The sequence below is a fragment of the Fundulus heteroclitus genome, chromosome 2 (assembly GCF_011125445.2).
Source record: "Fundulus heteroclitus isolate FHET01 chromosome 2, MU-UCD_Fhet_4.1, whole genome shotgun sequence".
NCBI classification, from domain to species: domain Eukaryota; kingdom Metazoa; phylum Chordata; class Actinopteri; order Cyprinodontiformes; family Fundulidae; genus Fundulus; species Fundulus heteroclitus.
In genome coordinates, this window is record NC_046362.1 from 33728853 (window position 1) to 33751301 (window position 22449).

Below are 22449 nucleotides of genomic sequence, written 5' to 3' on the forward strand. Positions count from 1 at the left end.
CAATAATTATAGAACATCATATTCAGTTTCACAGTAGGTGCTGTGAAGATATTCCCAAATTTAGGGGAAGAACATCGGGTTTTACTCCCAGACGGAGCCATCTCGCCACCCGCCTCAGAATGGATTAAACAAAGAAGTCTACGTCAGCAAAGTCTCGTTAAGATTAGATGCAGCTGTAGTTTTCCATGGAGTCGGTACATGTAAAGGTACTATCGGTTATCGCTTTGTTGCTAAAAAAAAAAAAGATCTCAGCTTTTATATGCATGATGGGAGCCTTTATGTGAATTGTGGTCAATTGTGGTCATTAACAAAGAAACCGGCCAGGATTAAAGAAAGTTCGCGGGTCTCAGAGTCATAACGTACCTTAAAACTTTAAAGTCCTTCTGTTGATTCTGTTTGAGGACGTCACAAACTGAAACAGATGTGACGCTAAGGCAGTCTGCTGCTTACACCCATTAAGCTTCTGAATTATTTAGTATAACAGGGTTCCCACCTTGGTGAACATCAAATTCAAGGACATTTCAAGGACTTTCCAGGACCAATTTCCTCAAATTCAAGGACCACACATTTACCTACTGTGACCGCTGAATAGGTTATCATATTTTAATACAATGCAAATTCAATAAAAGACTAAACGGCATAGAAGTTGTTGGGTCAGAAGCAATGCAAGAAAGTGGACTTAATTTATAGCCTACATTGATATTGATCATATTTATTGCCTACATTTATATCCACAGTACATGGCTAAGCCATACTACATTACATATAAGATGTACATTAGTCTACCGCTTCATGGAATTTTATGGAAAAAAGTGCAGCATTGAGATGTTTAGAATTATATCAATTTGTTTCACTTACTTTCATCTTTGATTAAGATAGTTTTTGACTTTGACTCTAAAAAGTCGCTAAATATAGCGACAAAGTCGCTGAGTTGGCAACACTGCGTGAATGTAACCTATTGGACGCACGTAGGCCTAAACCGTAGCCTACCAACTAACGAAGAAGAGCGAACGTACTTTTGCAAATTAAAAGTCTGCGGAATCAACATAATTTTAAAAGATCGTGTGGTACTAAAATAATGACACGAGTCGTCATCCGTGTGAACTTTCAACCCCACAAAAAAAATTCAAGGACTTTCAAGGACAAGGTGTTTTTTTGGCTGTTTTCAAGAACTTTCAAGGGCCTTGAATTTATTTTTTCAGATTCACAAACTTTCAAGGATTTCAAGGACCCGTGGGAACCCTGGTATAATTATTTTTCCTGTGATGTCCAATTCTGGGAAGTTGACAGCGACTACTTTGGGCAGTCTGTGGTTTAGTTCTCCATCAGATGAATGGAGAATTTATGGTGTTTCTCACACTTTCTGCCCCGTCCTGCTCAGGAAGTGACAGTATCTCTGCTGGCTTTATCCTTATGGCATTGTGCGCTTGGCTCTTCGTCGTCATATCTTTGGTGCGGATTATGAATTGTGAAAGCACGGCCAAGCACTTCAGGGAACACGCGCGTCTTTCGTAGTAAAACCCCAGTCGGAAGATTCTCTAATTTCCCCATCGAGACCAAACTCTCAACACCTGTCATGTTTTGCAAAGGCACACGTTTGGTATCTGTCCAGATTGCTTTCAAAAAGTCAAGAACCTCAAACAAAACTCTGTTGCCAATTATACATCTTTCATCATCATCATCCTCCACAAAGCCTTTCAAATCATGGTATACCTGATAAAAACAAACTGAAACAGATTTATACTGAACACAGAGCTCAGATGAAGGAAGATAAATATGCCGTCAGTTGACCAAGTTCATTTTTCTTCCTTTTTGCACATATAAAAAAAAAATAACAACATAAATACACGGAACAGTGAATGAAAATGAACACAGTTTTTGGAGAGCTTTTTTGATTATGCAATCCAGGCCTGTAGCACAGCTGTAAAACATTTGTTTTTAAATAACGATATATTGGGATACTTGGCTATGGTACACAGTCTGCCTCTTTCTGTTAGCTTCTCACTGAGAAGCTCCTTCTCAAAGAACCCGTCTCAGCAAACAAAGCATTGGTCATCATTATTAACATATATAAAAACATAAACACATCTGATAGACGAGTTACCAGGCGCAGACCAGACCCTCAGCCAGAGATGTCCTCTGGCGGGAAGAAGAGCCGACGTCCCAGCTGAAGTCCTCAATGTCCCTATCAATGTCCCTCTGTATTTCAGTCACATGGAAAGTCCATACGCTCTTAAATTAATTACAGGCACCGTCACCGTGCCAATATGTTCTGTCGGATCTCGCCGGTGGAGGCATGCCAAGTTTATTTATCAGTCAATACCACAATCTTGGCCCCAGTTTGGTACATTTGGAAATGACTTGTTGAAATAGGTTTTTTACTGTGAACCCCGAAGTTCAGGAGGGATAATCATTGGAGTCTCTGGGCAGCATCAAGAGGGAAATTACCACTCTGTGGGCTCTGTGGGCTCCATCTCCACTTTTTGGTTCAGGGTCTTTCTGCCTTTCTTTGAATGAGAGACTTCACAGTCTGAAAAAAAACAGAAAAAAAAAACATCTATGTTATGATTTCAACCTAATTGAAATAAATCAAAGTGATTCTCTTTTATACTCTGATTGTAGAACATCTTACATTCAGTTTGAATTAAAAAGTGTCCTTCTAGCTTAACAGCATGGATTTTAAACAATTTGTACAATCCACCTGTTTATCCCCCTGTATGGTCAAAGGTCTCACTTATGACTAAGTAGATGCAAAAGCAGTTTTCAATTGCTAACTTCATTCATTTAAATCCCTGTCAGCTGTTCCAATCTTAAACTGTGTTTCTGCTAACAGGACTGGATGTTCACTAAAGTTTTATCATCGCCAATGGGGAAAGTTTTCCAACTTTTTAGCAAATTTCCTAAACATCCAATGATGCAACACTACTTAAAATCACATTATAGTCTACTATTTCTGATTTAAAGAAAAATAATTTCTGCTTTTAATGCTTTTGTATTTTGTATTCTCTCCAAGAATAAATATGTTTAAGCACAGAATCCAGAAATGTTGATACTTTTTGTGTCAAGCTGACCAGTCAGGAGATTTATCAGAGCAGATTCTCTGTTTTTATTTTTTAGCTTCAACCCTTCGTAAATACGTAACTAAACCACACTATTTAAATGGAGTGGGACAACAAAGCTAAAAAATGCAAAAAAACAAAACAAAAAACTGGAGCTGAATTCTGTTCAGTTGAATAAGATTTTATTTTAATTTTTAGGGAAAGTAGATTTTGTGGAAACTCAATACCCAAATTTCTTTAAAGTTTATAAAGAAGGGGAAGCTCTGCACTCAGACTCGCCTTCAAACAAGTCCCAGTTTCAGAGATGCAGTTTTTTGTATCATCTAGACTTTATATACATATCCAGGGAGTTGTAGGTTTCATCTTCACTTCAGGTTTGTTTTCTGGGCAGCATCTTGTCAGGTCAAGTGAGAGTGATGTATTCCTGTTTTTCCCTTTAAGCCAAGTTTCACTCCTAATCTCCTTTGCACTGAGAAACAATCCCAGTTTGTTGCTTTCACCCTAACACCCTAACCCTTTCACACATCCACAAACCTTCGTCTGTGGTCTCTCTCCTCCCTAGCAGCTCAGAATCCATCATGCTCTGTCCAATTTAACCACCAGCAATGCCACACAGCGTCTGTGGGGCCAGAAAATCTGCTGCTCATTAGGCCAATGCAATCCTCCTGCACACACTGTTAAACCAACGTCTGTCTACTGAAGGTGTCGGTGACATTATTGTCAAGACCTTGGCCTTTTGCTTGTAGATTGACCCCAGGGATGGGCTTTACCAGGAGACGGTGAAATTTCCTCATGGGATCAGTTCTGAGAGGTTTAAACTGCTCATTTGGTTTATTCTTATATATTTTTTTGTATTTATGACCAGCAGTATGTTTGCAAAGTTTCTCTAAAGTCTAACGAGAGGAACCCAATGAGAACTTTAATGCCCTTGTGAAGGTGTTCAATGACATCCATTGTTACGACCCAACTCAGCCAGGGGAAAAAGGAACGGTAACCTTTAACCAAATGTAAATGGTTTTTATGAATAACAACCAATTTGTTGTTATGTGTTTCAAGCTTTGCCAAAATAAAAAGAACAAAAGGAGGGTACTCCAACAAGTACCAACCACCAACTGAAGTTTACCAAAAATAAAACCTTGGATACATAAAAAAAGATTAAACAAATCCAAATTCCAGCCATGTAAAACAGAGCTTACTAAAACTAAACTTTAACAGTTGAACAACTGGAATAAAACTCAATCATTTGCCAACCTGAAGCACCAGGTTTTCCACAAAGAGCTTAGCAAAATCCTCAAGAAAGAAATACTAAACAGCAACAAGTCAAGAGCAAAGCAAGTTTCAAAACAACCCGAGCAACAAAGCGACAATGCTCACATCAATTGGATGAAAAGTCCAATCACGCTTCAGCAAGATATCCAATGGGAGGAGACAGGAGAGGAAAGGCCAACCAATCCCAGACCGGTGAAGGCACAGCTGTGCCAGCAAATCATGAAGTTGCAACTGCAAAGCTTCATGGGAATCAAACATGGCCTCTGGCCATAACATCCATATAAATGCAGATTGTTGAAGAACCACAGTGCTGGTTCTATTGGACCTTAGTACAACATTTGATACTGTCAATCACTCCATTCTGTTAGAGCGCCTGGAACTCTGGGTCGGCCTTTCTGGTACAGCACTCCACTGGTTTAGATCCTACTTAAAGGGACTTTTTTGTGTTAGTAGGTAACTTTACATCAGAGATGACAAAAGTCAGATGTGGGGTTCCCCAAGGGTCCATCCTGGGTCCCCTCCTCTTCAATATCTACATGCTCCCTCTAGCTCAGATCATAAAAAACAACATCAGCTACCATAACTATGCAGACGACACACAGCTCTACATCACCATGTCACCAGGTGACTATGAACCCGTTCAAGCTCTGAGTAAATGCCTAGAAGAAACCAATGCAAGGATGTGGCAACATTTTCTTCAATTGAGTAAAACCAAAACTGAAGTAATAATTTTCAGACAAATAGACGAGTGATCAAAAGTTAGCTCACAGCTTCAGTCGCTTCAGCTAAAAACCACTGATCAGGCCTGAAATCTGGGTGTAGTGATGGACTCAGACCTGAACCTTCAAAAGCATCTAAAGACAATTACAAGGTCGGCTTTCTATCACCTGAGGAACATTTCCAGGATTAAAGGACTGATGTCTCAGCAGGATCTGGAAAAACTAATCCATGCGTTTATCTTTAGTAGAACTGATTACTGCAACGGTTATGTACTTATGGTACGAGGTAGTGAAGTTAAAAAAGGAAAATAAATTAGGCAGACATTTTGCTATCTAGGTGTTCTTTAAACCAGGAATAGTAGCCTGTACAGTGAGTTTTGGTTGTTACCCATCATAGGATGTTAATTAAATTAGCTACAAAATGGGAACATTTTCCCCACAGACAATAATAGGACTTTAGTGATAGTAGCTAGAAGGCCCAGTCCTGTCTGAAGAAACACAGTTTAAAACTGGAGCAGCTCACAGAAACTTAAATAAATTAGATTACCAGTTGAAAACGGCTTCTTATTTTTACCCATGTTATGTTTGTTTGATTTTAAAATTTGTTTGATGATATTGAAACATGTGTTTGAGAAAGAAAAGCAAAAACACACAGAAAAAAAGAAAATCTGAAGTACTATTGTGTTTTGTTTCAACATATTTGAATAGATATAAAATTGCAAGACTGCAAACATGCAAGTAATTAATACTGTATACCCTCAGAAAGAAATATGGGGCTGGCCCAAGGTTGTATGTCGTTTTAGGGAGAATTTATTAAAGGCCCCTCTTCCTGTTAACTTTAAAATCACGTCAGAGGGGTGAAGGTTCAATTGGCTCAGCTTTAAAGGAATCATGGATTGGTTTTGAGAGCAAACCAAATTAAAACACAAAGAAAACATTAAACAGCATCAGATTGTAACTACCGTATTTTCCGCACTATAAGTTGCTCTGGAAAATAAGTCGCATCAGTCAAAAAATGCATCATAAAGAAGTAAAAAAACATACATAAGTCGCACCGGACTATATGCATCAGTGAAGTTGTAACCCGCCCGGACAACAGAGCTGTAAGCTAGCGCTAGCTGCTGTTAGCTTCACAGACAGCCCAGTAACAGGTTCTGTCACGGTCTGTTTCCTACGAGCTTCACTACACAACGCTCTTCTGCGTGAATGCAGACTGAAACAGTGAAACAACATACAGACATGTTGTCAGTCTTTGTTGTCTATAAGTTAATGTTTCAATAGATTTTTAAGTTAAGATTTCTGTAACGAAAACCGGGGATGACTCTGATTTTGTTGAGAATCTGTCTTGTGGTTGGTTTGTTTTGCATGATTGCAGCGCTGACAGGGCGGGGAAGGCGCGTTCTGCTCAGCTCTTTTACTACACTGGGACATCATACAATGAATATATATACTACAGTCTGTAATGTTTTCTCCTTGATTCATGCTTGTCAAGATGATTTACCATTTAAATTTGATATATAAGCATAGCTCTCAACTCTCACGCATTGACCGTGTGACACACGCATTTCATCAATTGCACACGCTCACACGCATTACTTTGAAAATCTCAATCTTACAATGAAAATCTCACTCTTGAAACGCACGCGTACGGACGCTTCACGTCATGGCGGAACCAATTTGCGGTACAATGGTTTCCGCACGTCCAGTAGTAGCGGTAACACAGCTGCAAGGACCGGCGCCGCGCAAACAAGGTTCCCTCATCCAAAGTGAAACAGTTCTACGGTCCGTGTTGTGTGCGAATAAAATGGTAAGTCGGCATGTGTTATTAAAGTCCGGTATAATAGTGACCGTCTTGAATCGAATAACACCCCCCCCCCGTTGGACCGTCTTCAATCGACCAACAGCACCAGCCCCCCCCCCCCCCCCCGTTGGACCGTCTTCAATCGACCAACAGCACCCCCCCCCCCGTCAACAATCTCACTCTCAACAATCGTCATAAGTTGAGAGGTATGTATATAAGTCACACCTGAACATAAGTTGCAGGATCGGCCAAACTATGTAAAAAAAAAAAAAAAAAAAACAGAAAAATACGGCATGTGGAAGAACTTGACTGGCTTGAATAGAGTAATGACCTCAACCCGACAGAACAGCTTTAACATGTTTGAAGGCTGGTCAAAATTCCCATAAACACACTTCTGAACCTTGCGGAAAGAAACAGCTTTAACTGCATCATCATAGCCACATCTATAGATTGATAACGGGATGTCACCCAGGTTTATGTGTTCAAAAGGAGATTAATGAATAAATTTAGTTTATTTGGCTAAAATGGGAAGCGGCCATATTCTTGTCCTCCCTACAGGACTCTGAGCAGAGCAAAGGCCAAATCAGGCACAGAACTGAGTAGAATGAATTTCTCTGATCACATGGCCAGTTGCCACATGATGGGGCCTCAGAAATAAGGACAGCAGGCTAATATCACGAGAAAGACCTTGGCAGATGGCTCTTTTACCTAGATCCCAAGTCCTCCTGATACCCTCCACAGGTCAGCCTTCATTGAAGCCGCTGTACTCTGAAACACCCTGTCTTGTTTTATCACAGAAAATCTGGTTTGCGGTGATTGCACGTGATTGGGCGATGATTGACAAAGATGAATGGTTTGCTTTCACACCTGCTGAGGATTTTGTGAAAGTGCCTGCACCTCTTTGACAAACACTTTCCAGTGGCGGCTCTGCAGATGGTGCTGTGTAAGGCAACGTCCAGGATTGTCAGGTTACATATTAACATGGCTTTTTGAGAACCCGCAGGCACAACAATCTGGCCAGATGGCCTGGCAGAAGCTGCAGCCCAACCTGGAGCATCAAAGCACCGGATCATCTTTGATCATGAGCTGAGCAGAGACACTTTCGCAACATCGGAAAGCTAAAAAAAAAAAAAAAAAAAAAAAAAACTGGATGCATGCTAAACTCCCAGAAAAGACCTGCCTCAGTGTCAGCTTTCAGCCTAAACGCCACATGGAACAGATCAGCATGCAAACATACATTTTCATGTAAGAAATCGCATGCGTGTGGATTGGGTGAAACATTCATATGTGCATGGGCGGCGCTCATTTACAACCTGAAGCGTCACTGAAGGGATTTAAACGTCTTCCGTGTAGAACTCACAGTCCTGAGAAGCTTCTGTGCTGGAAAAGCACTCCCAGAAGAGGCAGTACATGGTATGGCACAAGTTGTCCACCAGGGATTTTGGAGAAGCAAACCTCCAGCTGGACTCCGGCACCCTATCGGGCTCCTCTGTTAACTGATCCCAAATGTCTTGGATCGTCTCTGGGAGCTCCTGCTGGAACACCTAGACACACCGAAACACACACACACACACACACACATATAGCTGAGAGACTGACAGATCGCCTCTTTGTGGCTGGACATATGATTTGCTGCAGCATTAAAGCACTTGAGAATCACAGTTCGGGGGTTAGAATATAAGAGCTTTTGTTTGGATTTTTATCATCAGGTCCAGACACTGGGGCTTTTGGCAGGTTTACGTTTCTTTTTTTTCTTCTAAAGAAGATTTATAAGCATGCAAAAGTTTCAAATGTTTTTTTTATTACTGAATCAATCAGATTTCTGTTCTGGGTGAATATTTCTAGTCCCGGCTCCTGTTGGAGCTCTAACTGATATGCTGACGCTGTGTGTTAAATGAGGGTGAACCCATCTTGTCTTTATGCTTGAAGTTGGTCCATGGTTGCTAGAATCTCTTTCCATAAGAAGAAACCACCTGAGTGTTTCTGATCTGTTGAATTTTCTAACCACAAGACATGAATCTTCCTAGTCCTGATTTTTTTTAGCCATGCTGCTCTACACTGCAAAAAAGCTGTTTTTGAGTCTATTAGATTTTGATTTAATGTTTTTGAAACATTTACCGGATGGAAGTGAGACAAAGAGGACAAACAGTGCATTGCCTGGGTGGGTGGGGTCTGCGGCTGTCATGAAGCGTACTGTCAAACCCAATTTCAGCCACACACAGAGCCACGTTTATAGTGTCTTTATTGAAGATGTTGAATAATGGTAATATGACCGGAGGCTGTACCAGATTGTAGCAGGTTTGTGTGATGATTGCTGGAACTGGACGGCGGAGCTGAGGCTTGAGAGGCGAAGGGAACTCAGGCAGGCAGACGTGAGGTACACAGAAGAATGATGAATACTGCAGATGATCCGGCAGGGAAGAGCTGACTGAGGTAGGCTTTTATAGGGAGGCTTGCAGGTGGATTGAGTCCGATATGATTGATGACAGGTGTGGGTGAATAGGAGAGTGGAATCAGGGCTGGACAAGAGGAGGATGGTGCTGGAAATGCTCAGGGTGCAGCAGGCAAAAACTGCACCCTGACAGTGGCAGTACATCTGACCCTTTTGTTGGACTCGTGCAACATAAACTGTGTCCAAATCCTGTAGACGACATCCCACAATCCCCTGTGCTGTCCTCACCACCCATGCCAAATCCTTTGTCTCCTGCACTGTGCAGCTCCCATACCACACTGTTACCCTGAGACATAAAATGCTTTCTATTGTAACGCTGCAAAGGTTTTTTTAACAGCTTAGTGGGAAGTCAAGTTTGTTTCAGCTTCCTGAGGAAGAAGAGCCGTTGTTGGGCCTTCTTCACCAGATGGGAGGTGTTCACAGTCCAGGAGAGGTCAGAGGAAGTGCGTCCACACACTCCACCACCTCCCCCTGTATGAAGAGAGGAGTGTGTTCAGTCTTCCTGGACCTCCTGTAGCCCACCATGAACACCTTGGTCTTGCTGGAGTTCAGGAAGAGGTTGTTCCTGGAGCACCACTGTGTCTGATTGTGAACCTCCTCTCTGTAGTGGGTCTCGTTATTGTTGGAAGTGAGACATGAGTGGGGCGGATGTGTGTTTCCCTATCCCCACCACCTTGGGCTTGTTGGTGAGCCGGGTCGTTGCTGAGCTGCCGGTCGCTGTACTTGTAGTCCGTGATGGTCCTGGTGCTGCTCCACGTGTTGCGTGGGTTGTTGCTGCTGAAGTGGTCCTCACTGCGCTGCTTGTACCTGAGCTTTGCCTTCTGGATGCCTTTTGTTAAGTCACTTCTACTCCTGCTGCAGGCCCGTCTGTCTCCAGATCTGAACGCCGCATCCTGGGCTTTCAGCAGGGACCCCATCAAGCTGTCCACCCATGGTTTCTGGTTAGGAAACACTCTGATTGTCTTTGTGGGCAGGACAGCATCAGTGCAGAAGTTAATGTAGGACAGCAAAGACTATGTATAATCCTCCAGATTGTTCTGTTATATGTTATTTACTGCTCCATCTACGTTCTGAGCCTCATCTATAGCCGTGAGGTCTGGATCGGGACCAAAAGAACGAGATCCTAGATACAAGCTGTTGAAATGAGCTTCCTCTGGAGGGCCGCCGGGATCAGCTTTAGAGGAACTCTGTAATTCGTATTATATTATCCAAAGGAGTCAGTTTAAGTGGGCTGGGCATCTGATTGGTTCTGATTATCACCTCATGCATGAATGCAGCCATAGAACCAAATCCAAGAGTCTGGGCTCCACATTCACATCGATTTGATATAAATACAAAAATATCTCTATGCAATGTTCCCGGCAGCATATCATGGCTTTCAAGAAGCACTTAAAGCAACATCTATTGTGATTTGCCTCTATATAAATAAACTGAATTTAATTGAATTTTAAGGAGGGCTCCACGGCTCCTTCAGGAATGTAATCTAAAGTTTTAAAATGTCAGAAAGCTTTGAAAAATAACCCTTAATGTGATTTGGGGTCATTACTGGTACTGCTCTTTGGGGAAAAAGATAAAACTTTTCAGCAATGTGACCACAGCAGTCTGAGATCCTAATGTTTGAGGGAGATAAAAACTACCTGGGGTCCCAGACGGGGCCAACAAAAGAGCCTCTATTTTAGTTTAGTTTATCTGTAAAACAAATCCTTCATTAAAGACATGAATAGAAGAAATACTTCAAACTGCAAATCACGAGAGGACGAGTGAGATATAAATCCAGCTGCAGCTATCTGATGAGCTTTGCTCCAGACCCGGCCGGCAGTCTTCTCCTCACTTATCTGCTCCCTTATGGGGCCGCGGGGCACCGCGTGGCGCTGTCTGCAGGGGAGCCGTGGCCGTTAATGCGCCTCTGGAAAATGGTCTAAACTGAATAAACCGGATTGAAATATTGGATTTAAAAACAATCCCAGCGCAGATAAGCCGTTATAAAAGGAAAACTCTCAGACACAACCGGTATTTATTCCAGCATCTGCACTTTACTGAATGATCATGCGCTGCATCTCCTGCGTTCACCTCCGCTGAACTCTTGTTTTTTAACCGTGGACAGAAGCTGCCCTCAGATTTCCAGCAATGGGATGGAGTTAGTTACCAATGTTAACAGATGAAATCAATGTGACGTTCGTTACTAAAGCGGTTCATTTAGGAAGAACTTGAGCGCAGCTGCGGAGCAGACACGTGAGCGCCGTCTTACCTCAGCAGGATGCGAATGAACGAAGACTCCCTCAGCATCCCTGAACCGCCTCTCCAACTCTGCCGTGTACGGACGAGACGGATGTCTCTCCGGCAATACCCGGATGATCTGAAATACAAACGCAGTTCCAGTTTATAGATGCTACAACCCTATCAAATATGTATATATTTTTTAAATCTAATCATTGCAAAAGCATAACATACAAAAAGGCTTCCAATTAATTTGCTGTTGCACAGATTTCAAGATGCAACTACTAAGAACTGCCTTGTTTTTTTTCCTCAGGTCTCCATAAGACTGAATAGTTGCTATAGTCTCCCCCCCTCCAATCTGTCATGATGATCTTCTCAGTTTCTAGGCCAAATCCATCCTGACCCGTCTCCTCCTCGGTTCTATCTGGCTGCATTCAGCCAACAATAGATCCTATAAGGCCTGGAAGACAGAAGACGGAGTCTGCACGGATTGAAATTATCCGTCCAGAATATCTATGGGATGCTCTAGAGCAGCGATGTCAAACTCATTTTGGTTTAGGGGCCGCATTCAGCTTAATCTGATCTCAAGAGGGCCACACGAGTAAACTCATTGCAAGATTAAATAGAACTAATAAAAGTGGACTTGTTGTTGATTTTTATATTAAATGAATTTCACTTTTACACAATATATTATGAATAACTGCAGCGTTTTTAAGAAAAGTATGTGCAATTTCAACAATACTTTTACTCAGTTAAACATTTACTTAAGTGCATTATGCATAAGAACTGATCACAGTGATTATACAATGTTGAAAAACATTTATTCACATTTTTTGGAACTTAAAAACACTCTCCTGCATGACAAAATACATCACACAGATAAAAATTAAGAAATTATTTAAAATCAATTTTCCACATCTGACGCTCAGGGCTACCATCTGATGATTAAAACACAGCGCCCCTCGTGGACAATATAGGAACTGCAGATTTTCTATTAAACAAAGTACAAGTTTTTTTCAATAATTGTTTTATCATTCTCTTCCTTTTATCTCCTGTTTCTTTCACCTTTTCTTTTTTTCTTCCTGTTCTTCCTTTCCTCTCCTACTTTCCCATTGTAGTGCCCATATCATTTGAGATATTCCCTGCATGAATCATAATAAAACTATTCACATTCATAAATCAAGCGGAGCACTATGGCAAAAGCAGTACTGCCCCACTTATGAAAGTCAAATCTGATGAGCTCTTTTTGGCATTAAGACAACAATTCTTATTGCCACATTGCCAGACAGGACACTGGGGGGGGGGGATGATAATCTATTTGGCCAGTGGGCAAGACTAAATTGTTCCGCGGGCCATATGTTTGACACCCCTGCTCTAGAGGGAAGGGAAACACCTTAAACTGGTAGTTGTGTCCCTCAAACCTCTCTGACAGCATCATATCTTTTTCCTGCTGGGAGGGGCCACTACGAAGGGCAACGATGCTCAGGCTGGAGCTACGTGCCAGAGGAACATCCGAGACCCAAGGATTCCCAGCAACACCCTTTTCCCACAATGCATCCTGGTGCAATGTCCTCCCGAGGACACATTTATCGATCCATATGATGGAGAATATGATCCATCGGACCAGACGAGGTGTCTCAGGGCTAATAATTGTTTTTCTCTCCTACTGTGATCGACATTGTGTGACCCTGTAACTCCAAATGTATCACCTTTAATACAAATATTTCTGATACAAATGAATATATCTTACACACCCTATATAAAAATGCAGAAAACATGAGGAAAATATATGTTTTGGTCTAACGTATACAATTTAAATTTGAAAGCCTTATGTTTTATTAATTCATTTATTTTTTTAAATGTGAAGTTTCATCACAATTGCCTGAATCAGGCTTTAAAGGGTTAACATGCTGTGTTGTTGCTCTAGTTTATCAGAACCGAAACGAGATTAACTGTATTGTGCTTGTCCAGCACATGGCCGACAGATCAAACGACTACAGGCGTACATGACATAAGCGTCACATTCAGTCACCATAAAAACCTTTTTTATATTAGTGTGTGTACAGAATAATACACCAAAAAATGTATGGATGACGGATTATTGCTGGAAAGAAGAAGCTGCTGACTAATTTAAGAACCAGAAACTCTTGGCCGTGCTCCGATGGTGCAGGACCCATATAGTCTTTGACGCGGCTGACCCGGCTTCGATTCCAGCCTGAGGTCCTTATCCGCATGTCTTCCCCCCCTCACTCAAACTCCCTTTCCTGTTAGCCCATTATGAGAAAAACGTGCCACTAGTGCCGTTAAAAACCCAGAAAAGATTAAAAAAAAGAACCAGAAACTCAGAAAACACTGACTCAATGGTCGGTGTGGTAATTCCTGTTTTCTCTGGGGAACAGAGGAAGGAGGACCACCTTTTCCTCCCTCAGACAAGAATTTAGGCGAACAAATGAAACCTTTAAGCTGCAATTTAAAAACGTCTTGAAATGGGAGCGTGAGAACCTTCACATGATCTCTCCATATTCACAAAGATTCCCAGATTCCTCTCAGAGAGCGCCTATCTCAACCTAAAAATGCCGACCTAGGAGTCTTAGCCATTCAGACGCTGCTGAGAGCGACTCTGATGAAGGAGACAACAGAAACATCTATCTTACGTAGGAGGTGCTGTCTTTTAACAGCTGTGATTGGTTGATAGTTCAAAAAAAATACACAAAGGTGCTCCTACTGAAAGGAGAGATTAACCAATTAGACTGAATTAAGAAATCTGTGACATGATGATGAAAATCAAATAACCGTCACACAGCATCAAAATGTTTGCACATACCATAATTACATCCCAATCATTATTTTTATTTGCTTATTTTACCACTTTATCTATGTGATATTACTGTGCACTCAGCTTGCTTGTATAAAGCGGCTGTATTTGACGAGACGACTGACTGATAAAATGTAGGAAAAAAAAGCAGAGAAAAGCGAGAGGAGCAGCGCCTATGTCTGCACAGCTCTGGGAGGAGAACAGGTGTGTTGAAAGCTAAATTGGTTCTTGCATCGCGGCGCAAATCCAGGGACTTTAAAGCCAATTGCTGCATAATTGTCCCTCTGCACATCTTGGTGTTTCTTACGCCGCAGCCTGGAAAGTTAAAAATTAAATCTAATCTATAGTGGAGAGGAACTTGAGGTTGGGTGTTTTAAAGGATGAGTGTATAAGCTTTACACGCGTAGATTAAATTGTGTACATGAACGTAGTTTAAGTTTTGAAAAAAAAACAAACGTAATTTTTCCTAGTGTTAGAATCTAGCGAGAGACAAAATTTTACGCTAACCTCATCAAACCTAACCTCCAAAGAGGACGCGGTTTTCTCCCTAAGATTTTATTAAAAGGGGAACAGTTTATGCTTTTAAATCTTTCCTTTTTACATCTAGATCCTTCAATTGTGGTCTATATTATGTACAACTGCAATGCTGCTGGATTATACTGGTGTATAACACAATGCCAGGATGGAAAGACATTAGCAATGAGTTTAGGGAAGCAATTGTTAATGCGTATCAACCTGAGCAGGGACATAAAGCTTTTGCTACACGTTCACCATTCTACAGAGAGAAAGATTATTCACGACTGGAAAGCATCTAAAACAATCTGCTTTTATTTCCGGGAGTCAACATCAGAGCACGCAACGCTTCATGAAATTACAGAAAAACCCAACAGCTCCATGTCAGACTCTACAGGCCTCCACGGGGGTAAAGGAGAAAGCCACTTCTCTCTAAAATCAATATAGCTGCAGGACCTAAAGGGTTGCAAAGCTGAGTTCAAGTGAATCACAAAGGCACTGGAGCAATGTCCTTCGGACAGAGACTGAAGCAGAGATGTTTGGAGGAAACGAGAACCCAGAGTATCAGCACAAACGCCACCATGGTGCAGATTTGGTGGTTTGGCATTCGGTGCATCTTCTAGGTGTCGAATGCACCAGGAACTCCTCTGTATGCCACCATCTGTCCGACAGTCTGGCCCAAACAGGAAAATTATCTCAGACAGTCCAAAAAACAAACAAATAAAGTGGTGTCCCTGTTAAAGTACAGACCTCCGTCTTATGGAAATGTTGTGGTGGAACCTCACAGATGGCAAATACAGTGAAGCAACGTCTAAAAGAAGAGTGAGCTGAAAATCAGAGAACCATTGCTGAGAGTTGTTCCTGATAAAGGCGTTCCTGCATGCCGGCTGCTTTTTTACAGTCCTCTCTGTCATGCATGTTATTATTGAGAAGTGTGTTTAATGATTTACTTCTTAATAAAGGTAACAGTAAACGCTGTCGAATAACCAAACCTGCAGGTCAAATCAGCTCCTAGAGCAGACAGAAACCATTAAACCTTTATTGTTTCCCATGTTTGCTTATCTGTCTCTGCGTGCCAGCACACGCTGTTCACACAGCTTTCCCACCTCCGGCTCAACAAACCCGTTTCTAAAAAGTATTAATGCTGTAAATATTCCAGATCTCTATGATAAACCGATGTAACTTCTGTTCTGGCAGGATCTCTGCCTCTCTGCCTCACTCTCGAGAATCACACGTCAGGAATTACCAGGATAAATGGCGACCACTTATGAATAATAACTTCCTATAACTGCATTTGACTGACACGTAACCTAATAGCGGCTGGTATTTGGAGCTAAGTGAGTTGATCGGTTATTTCAGTCAGCTGCTGCGTATCAGTCCAGCACTCAGCCTTTAATATCTCAGGGATTTATGATTCCTCTGTAATTATGGAAACCTGGAAACTCATGTTGTGCTTTAGTGGTTCCAGTTGCGTGAGTAAATGCACAGTAGGAACTTCTTGACTATGTGTGTTGCACTTTCCATACTAGTAACTTCCTGCTGCCTTATAAGGGATTTACCATTTTCATAAAATGCAGTTTTAAGCTGTTACTCTGACAAAAAGTCTCCCACCCCATGCATGAAGCTGTTGCAGAGCTGCAGTGACAGACGGCTGCATCCTCGGTGCACAAAGGAGAGTTTTCACAGATCCTTCCTCACAGCAGCTGCTAGACTTTATAACCATCAAACTCCATGAGTGTTTACATCCCTGCTGTTTTTGCACGGTTTCCTTTCCTTCTTGCAAATAGCCTGTTGGTGTTTTTTATGCAAATATATGCATGCACTCATTTTGCAAGTTAAAAAAAGAAAATCACCTTCCTCAGTTGCACACTTCGTTAATTTCTTTTGCTGCTGGTCTGCCTGAATCTCCTAGCTGTGGGACGATAAAGGATCTTTTTATTTTCCTCTGTTTAATTGAAATGCAGGTGGGATCATTTTGCAGTTTAATCCAAACAAGGTTTTAATCACAAACACCCAATCAGAACCAAACAGTCGCCTAATTTCTTCCATTTTGCACCATTTGAAAACAGAGCTTTAGTCGGGCTCATGGATGCAGTGCAAATAAACAGAAACTAAAGCTTTGTGCATCTGTAAAATACTATAAACCTTGGGTCATTAATGTTTGAAGATGCGATTGTCCACCATCTTGTTTTCTGTCACGCGCCTTGCGTTTGTAATGACCGCCGCCGTGCTGTTGGCGTGGCTCCAGGTTAAATCTTCACTTTGTGCTAAAACTCACAGTTGGTTTCACAAGCACATGATCTGATCACACATTTTCCTTCTGCAGGAAAACAACAGGAATAAAGCAAGTTCCTTATCTATGTAATGTCAACAGACCCTTCAGGCTTTTGGAACCCTAGATGGCATTTTCTCAAATTTTTTTTTTACACGTCAGCAGCCCATCAACAGTGCTGTACTGTCACAAATATGAAGCTATAGTTCTTATTGTACCTATTTGACATACTCTTAAACACTATCATTTGCCTACAATGGTTTGGGAATGTTTAAAAGCAAACAATCACTGCAGTTGATCCTCAGATCTAGATTGAAACTATATTTTGGGGGTAAATAAATTAAGATTTCTGAAATTATTTTCATTAAATAAGAGATAAAAATATGATCCTTACTGTTTTTTTCAGTTTGTTTCTACACATAAGAAGGTTGCTATAATATTTTATACGAGGGCACCCTGCACGTCAAATAATGATGAGAAGGTTGTACCCCATGCGTCAACTTGTGACTCTGAAGGAAGTAGGTATGGGTATCGTTAAGGATTTATTGATACTGCTACTCTTAATGATACTCCTTATTGGTACAAAACAAAAAGGGTAAAAAAACAAACAAATCACTGACTGGTTTATTTTTAATATTTGGAGCACAAGTAAACAAAATAAAAGTAAAAAATTATTTTTTTTATAGAAATAGAACAATAAAAAGGAGGAGCTCACAGTTTGCCGAAGAGACGGTAAACTCAGAGCAATCGGTGCTTTTACTTGTTGCCAAAGTTTCAAACAATACGGGAAAAGAATTGCTAGATCCATTGCTTGTCACTTTTGAATAAAAAAAGTTATTAGAGCGGTCTGAAAAGTTGCTAAAATAGTTGCCGACAGTGTTGATGAAAGTAAACGAGGTGAACATGTGAGAGCAGAATGTTAGCCCCTCTCATCTTTCCCGTCTGTGTGTTTCTTAAAGTGGAGAAGATCCGCAAAACAATGTTGTTTCACTTTGAGTCTCCCTGAAAAATTGAGTGCGACCTTAAAAATGCCGTTAAGATACGTGGCCCCTGGAGCCGTTTTGGAACCGGGTTTCGGTATAGACCCTTAGTGAGAATGTGTTGGCCCACCGTGATCTTTTATTGACAAATAATGTAAAATTTAAGCGGATAACTGGTCTGGTTTTGGTCATCTTGTATTGGTCTTAACAGCGCACCAAGTGGTGAAATTTCACTTATTGCTCCTTTAAATAGTATGAGATGGATCTCATAAAATCTTCCCAGATGGATAGGCAGCTGCCGATCCTAGCTCTCCCTGTCTTATTAGCATTGGAAGATATTTCTTAAACATTTGTCATCATGGGGTTTTAAGTACAACTTACCTTTTTTAAGACACCCTGGTTGACTTGAAACCACAGCCTCTGGAGAACCAGCTCATCCAACCCCTCCACCTTTAACTTCTGAAAAACAGAGCAAAGTTGACAAAAAAATAACAGATCTTTATTTATATTTTAGCCAAAAATCTCGCCAACAGAGGCACAAAACAGAAAAAGCTGCATAACAAATTCTACAGAATCCTGATTGATTCAGATATTTGATCACCGCAATAAAATGAGTGTGCTGCAAACTCTATGAAATAAAAAAAAAACAATGCACTGAACTGAACTCTGTGATGAAAACAAAGAAATCTTATGATTCGTACCATTTTACTGATATTTGACAGTTTAAAGATTTCCTCATGATGAACTCGGATGGAGTAATTGATGGGGAAGTAGTGCTTCTGCAACAGAGAAACAGAGAGACACATTATACATCAAACCAAGCACAGATTCAGAAGAAAATCTGTTGAACACTCTTTAAAACAGTGTCAACATGTTCAGCAGCAAAAGTGATTTTAGATTTATTGGGAAAGTCAGTTGAATCGTTTTAGCAACACTGCGAGTGTTTAACAAACTCAGGCAGCTTCAGGTTACATGCTGACACTTCGCACTGTGTTCAGATTATTGTGCAAATTGATCCGAAGCTTTACAAGCTTCAAGTTGACACATTTCCACTGCATTTCAGCCCAAACCGATCAGCTAACATTGTGTCAGAACAATCGACATCACAGGCACAGCTGTGAAAACGTCCAGCTGAAATCACTCCATCAATCTAATCGGCAGATTGCAATAAAACACAAGCAGATGTGTTGAAATCATCCCTGACTGCTTGTGTTAGCAGCAGTGGTTACCTCCAAAGCAAAGCTGGAGCCATCATCGATTTGCATCCAAACAGCCTCACGGCTGAAAGAACTGTTTTTTGCATCATCAAGAACATGAAGTGGAGATGCTCTGCTGCAGAGATCAAGGCTTTGGGATCTACTGGACCGCTCTGATCTTGCTCATGTTCTGTGTGCATCTAAGACTTCTGCACAAGAAGGTCAACAAAAAAGCCACGTCTGTCTAAAAAAAAAAAAAAAAATCATCAAGAAGCAGTTGCCAGGTTTGGTCATTTTTGTCATATATATATATATATATATATATATATATATATATATATATATATATATATATATATATATATATATATATATATATATATATATATATATGTCTCTATTATATTTCTCTATTTCTCTTGCTTTGTCCCTGTTATTTCTCTTCCCATCTTCTTCTGTAATGTACATAATGCCATAAATCATCATGGGTTGGCTTCAAAGGAAGATTTATTGGTATAAAATGTCCCGTTCTAAAGCAAATATGTTTGCTACAAGTATGGCAGCTATAGCACCATTCTGATGCCATAGAAGCCGGACATGACAAAGAGAGAGATAAAAAAAAGAAAAAGAGGACAGGCTGAAATTCTGCAGGAAGTAAACGGATGGACACCAGATGACTGGTGCAAAGCTAATTCCTTTGATGAACCCTCCAAGACCAAGTTCATCCAACAAACCAGGAACAGTTTGGTGATAATCTGTGGCTTTTCCAGCATAATGGAGCACCATGTCCTGACGCAAAAGTCCTAATTAAATGTCTCAAAGATCAGAACATCTGGGCGTGTGATCTGGAAATTTCCCCCCAATTTAAACCACAATGCAAACCTGCGGTCAGTTCTCAGGAAACAGGACGAGGAGGAGAAGACAACGAATTGGGATCAAGTCCAAGCAGTGCGAAGACAACAGTGCGTTAATGTCAGTCGGGATTTGGTCCAGTAGATGATTTCAAACAGCCCAGACATAACTGCAGAAAGTTAGTAAGAAGAAGAAGAAGAAGCGAACCTGAAAATATTCCCTCTCAGCTAAAATCTGATGAATTTGACGATAAAACGTATGACAAAACACAGATTATTCCACAGTTACACACAACTACTACTGTCATATTCAGAGAACATTAAACCAAATCAAAGCTAGATAATTTCTGTCCAAAAATAAAAAGAAAGTAACCACTTTGGTTTTTCAAATCTGGTTCTTCACAAAATTCACCTGTTGAGCGCTGACGAACCCATGGCTTTATCAGCCTCTTGATTACCTCAATGATTGAGAGATCAGAACATTCCTCTGCAAATGGTCAGGTAAGCAACTTCTGGAGAACTGACTTTAAAGAACACTCTGCTAGTTTAGAGGGAAGTCTGGTTAATTAGAGTAGCTTTAAATATGTTGACCTGATAAGAATAAATCACCTGAAATATTCTGATGATGACGTGTAATGGTTCAGCTGTGAGATGTTGAAGGAGTTTCTTGCATGTTCAGATTGTTTCAAGTCACCCTATGGCATCTCAATGAGATCAAGAGAGGCTTTGACTAGGCCACTGGTCCTCATTTCCAGTCCTCGAGGGCCGGTGTCCTGCAGCTTTTATTTGTTACGCTGCTTCAACACACCTGAGTCAAATAATCACATCATTAGCAGGACTCTGGGGAACTTGATTGCATTCTGAGGAGGTGATACAGGTGTGTTGGACCAGGGACAGATCTAAAAGCTGCAGAACCCTGGACCTCGAGGACCAGAATTGAGGACCACTCAACTAGGCCAAGGAATTTCTTGATTTTCAGTCAGTCCTTGGATGTACTGGCATGTTGTGGGTAATTGGCTTCAGTTATCCTTTAGATTCATTTGTTGTTGTTTTTTTTTACAGATGGTCTCACATTTTGACCCTCTGAAACACATTTGAATTCATTGTGAGTTCTCTGATGGTAAACTGGTAAGGTCCTGCTGCAGCACAGCATCCCCAAATCATGACATCTGCACCTCTGTGCTTCACAGTTCGTATAATAAAGTTTTTCCAGGAATGCCTCATTGGTTTTATGTGAAACATGTTGTCTGCTCTGGTGTCCACATAATTAAGTTTAAGACTCATTGGCTCAAAGAACATTATTCTAGAAGTCCGGGTCCTTGTCCAATAGCTTTTCTGGCCTCCATGTTGTCTTAGACAGAAAAGGCTCTCTCCTTTCACATTAAAAGTTCAACTTGTAAGTTCAGATTGTACAGGCCTGCATGTTGATATCAACATTAGCAGGACTCTGTTGTAAGTCTCAAAGTTTCACTTTAGGGTTTTTGAAATCTTCTCTTAGCATCTTGCCGCCTGCTCTCTGGGTGAACTTGCTTGGAGATAAAAACCTGGACATGATGGTAGTTGCCTTTAATGTCCTCCACTTGTAGACTATTTTCTATATAGTTGAACGACTGATAGCAAATTCTTCTATGAGGTATCTAATGTCTGGTTCACATGGCAAGATTTTTTAAAATTGCCAGCTATTTTTTTTAAACCTGAGAGACCCCATACAAGATGATAAAAAAATGTAGATATAAAAGCTTTGCTGGTACAGTGTGTGGTGTCCAGTCAGACAACAAGCACAACAAACCCCACAAGAACAGATTTCACTCAGGAACATTCAGATGTCAGACAAAAAAATCTTGCAAAAACCCCTCGAGATCAAACGTGAATTCAGAGTAGATAAACATGGCTGACAAGAAAGAACGTGTATAAAGCCCTTAATAATCAAGCTCCATCATATATCAGAGCTCTGATTACCCCGTATGTTCCTAACAGAGCACTTCACTGAGCGTTCACACTGAGCCTGGTTCTGGTTCTGCTGGAGGTTCTCCTCCCTGTTAAAGGGGAGTTTTCCTCTCCACTGTCGCTTCATGCATGCTCAGTATGAGGGATTGCTGCAAAGCCATCAACAATGCAGACGACTGTCCACTGTGGCTCTACGCTCTTTCAGGAGGAGTGAATGCTGCTTGGAGAGACTTGATGCAACCTGCTGAGTTTCCTTAGAGAGGAAACTTTTCGACCAATATGCCTGGAGGATTTGATTGAATTTCACTTTGTAAGGAGCATTGAGATAACATGTGATGTGAATTGGTGCTGTATAAAT

At 41.0% G+C, this 22449-nt stretch overlaps 1 protein-coding gene across 4 annotated transcripts in view; it reads right to left on the bottom strand.

The window, feature by feature from the left end:
* Positions 1–1184: 1184 nt before the first annotated feature.
* Positions 1185–22449, bottom strand: part of il34 (interleukin 34) — a 93419-nt gene continuing 72154 nt past the window's right edge. For 3 of the 4 annotated variants that reach the window (XM_012867625.3, XM_036126119.1, XM_036126112.1), the window contains 5 exons: positions 18799–18876; positions 18479–18556; positions 11549–11656; positions 8209–8392; positions 1185–2530 (listed from right to left, as the gene is read on the bottom strand). In XM_012867625.3, the coding sequence (XP_012723079.2) occupies positions 2445–2530; positions 8209–8392; positions 11549–11656; positions 18479–18556; positions 18799–18876 (534 nt within the window). In that variant the 3' untranslated portion in view covers positions 1185–2444. Of the gene's footprint in view, positions 2531–8161; positions 8393–11548; positions 11657–18478; positions 18557–18798; positions 18877–22449 lie in introns of all 4 variants that reach the window. The other variant, XM_012867626.3, reaches the window with a different exon arrangement.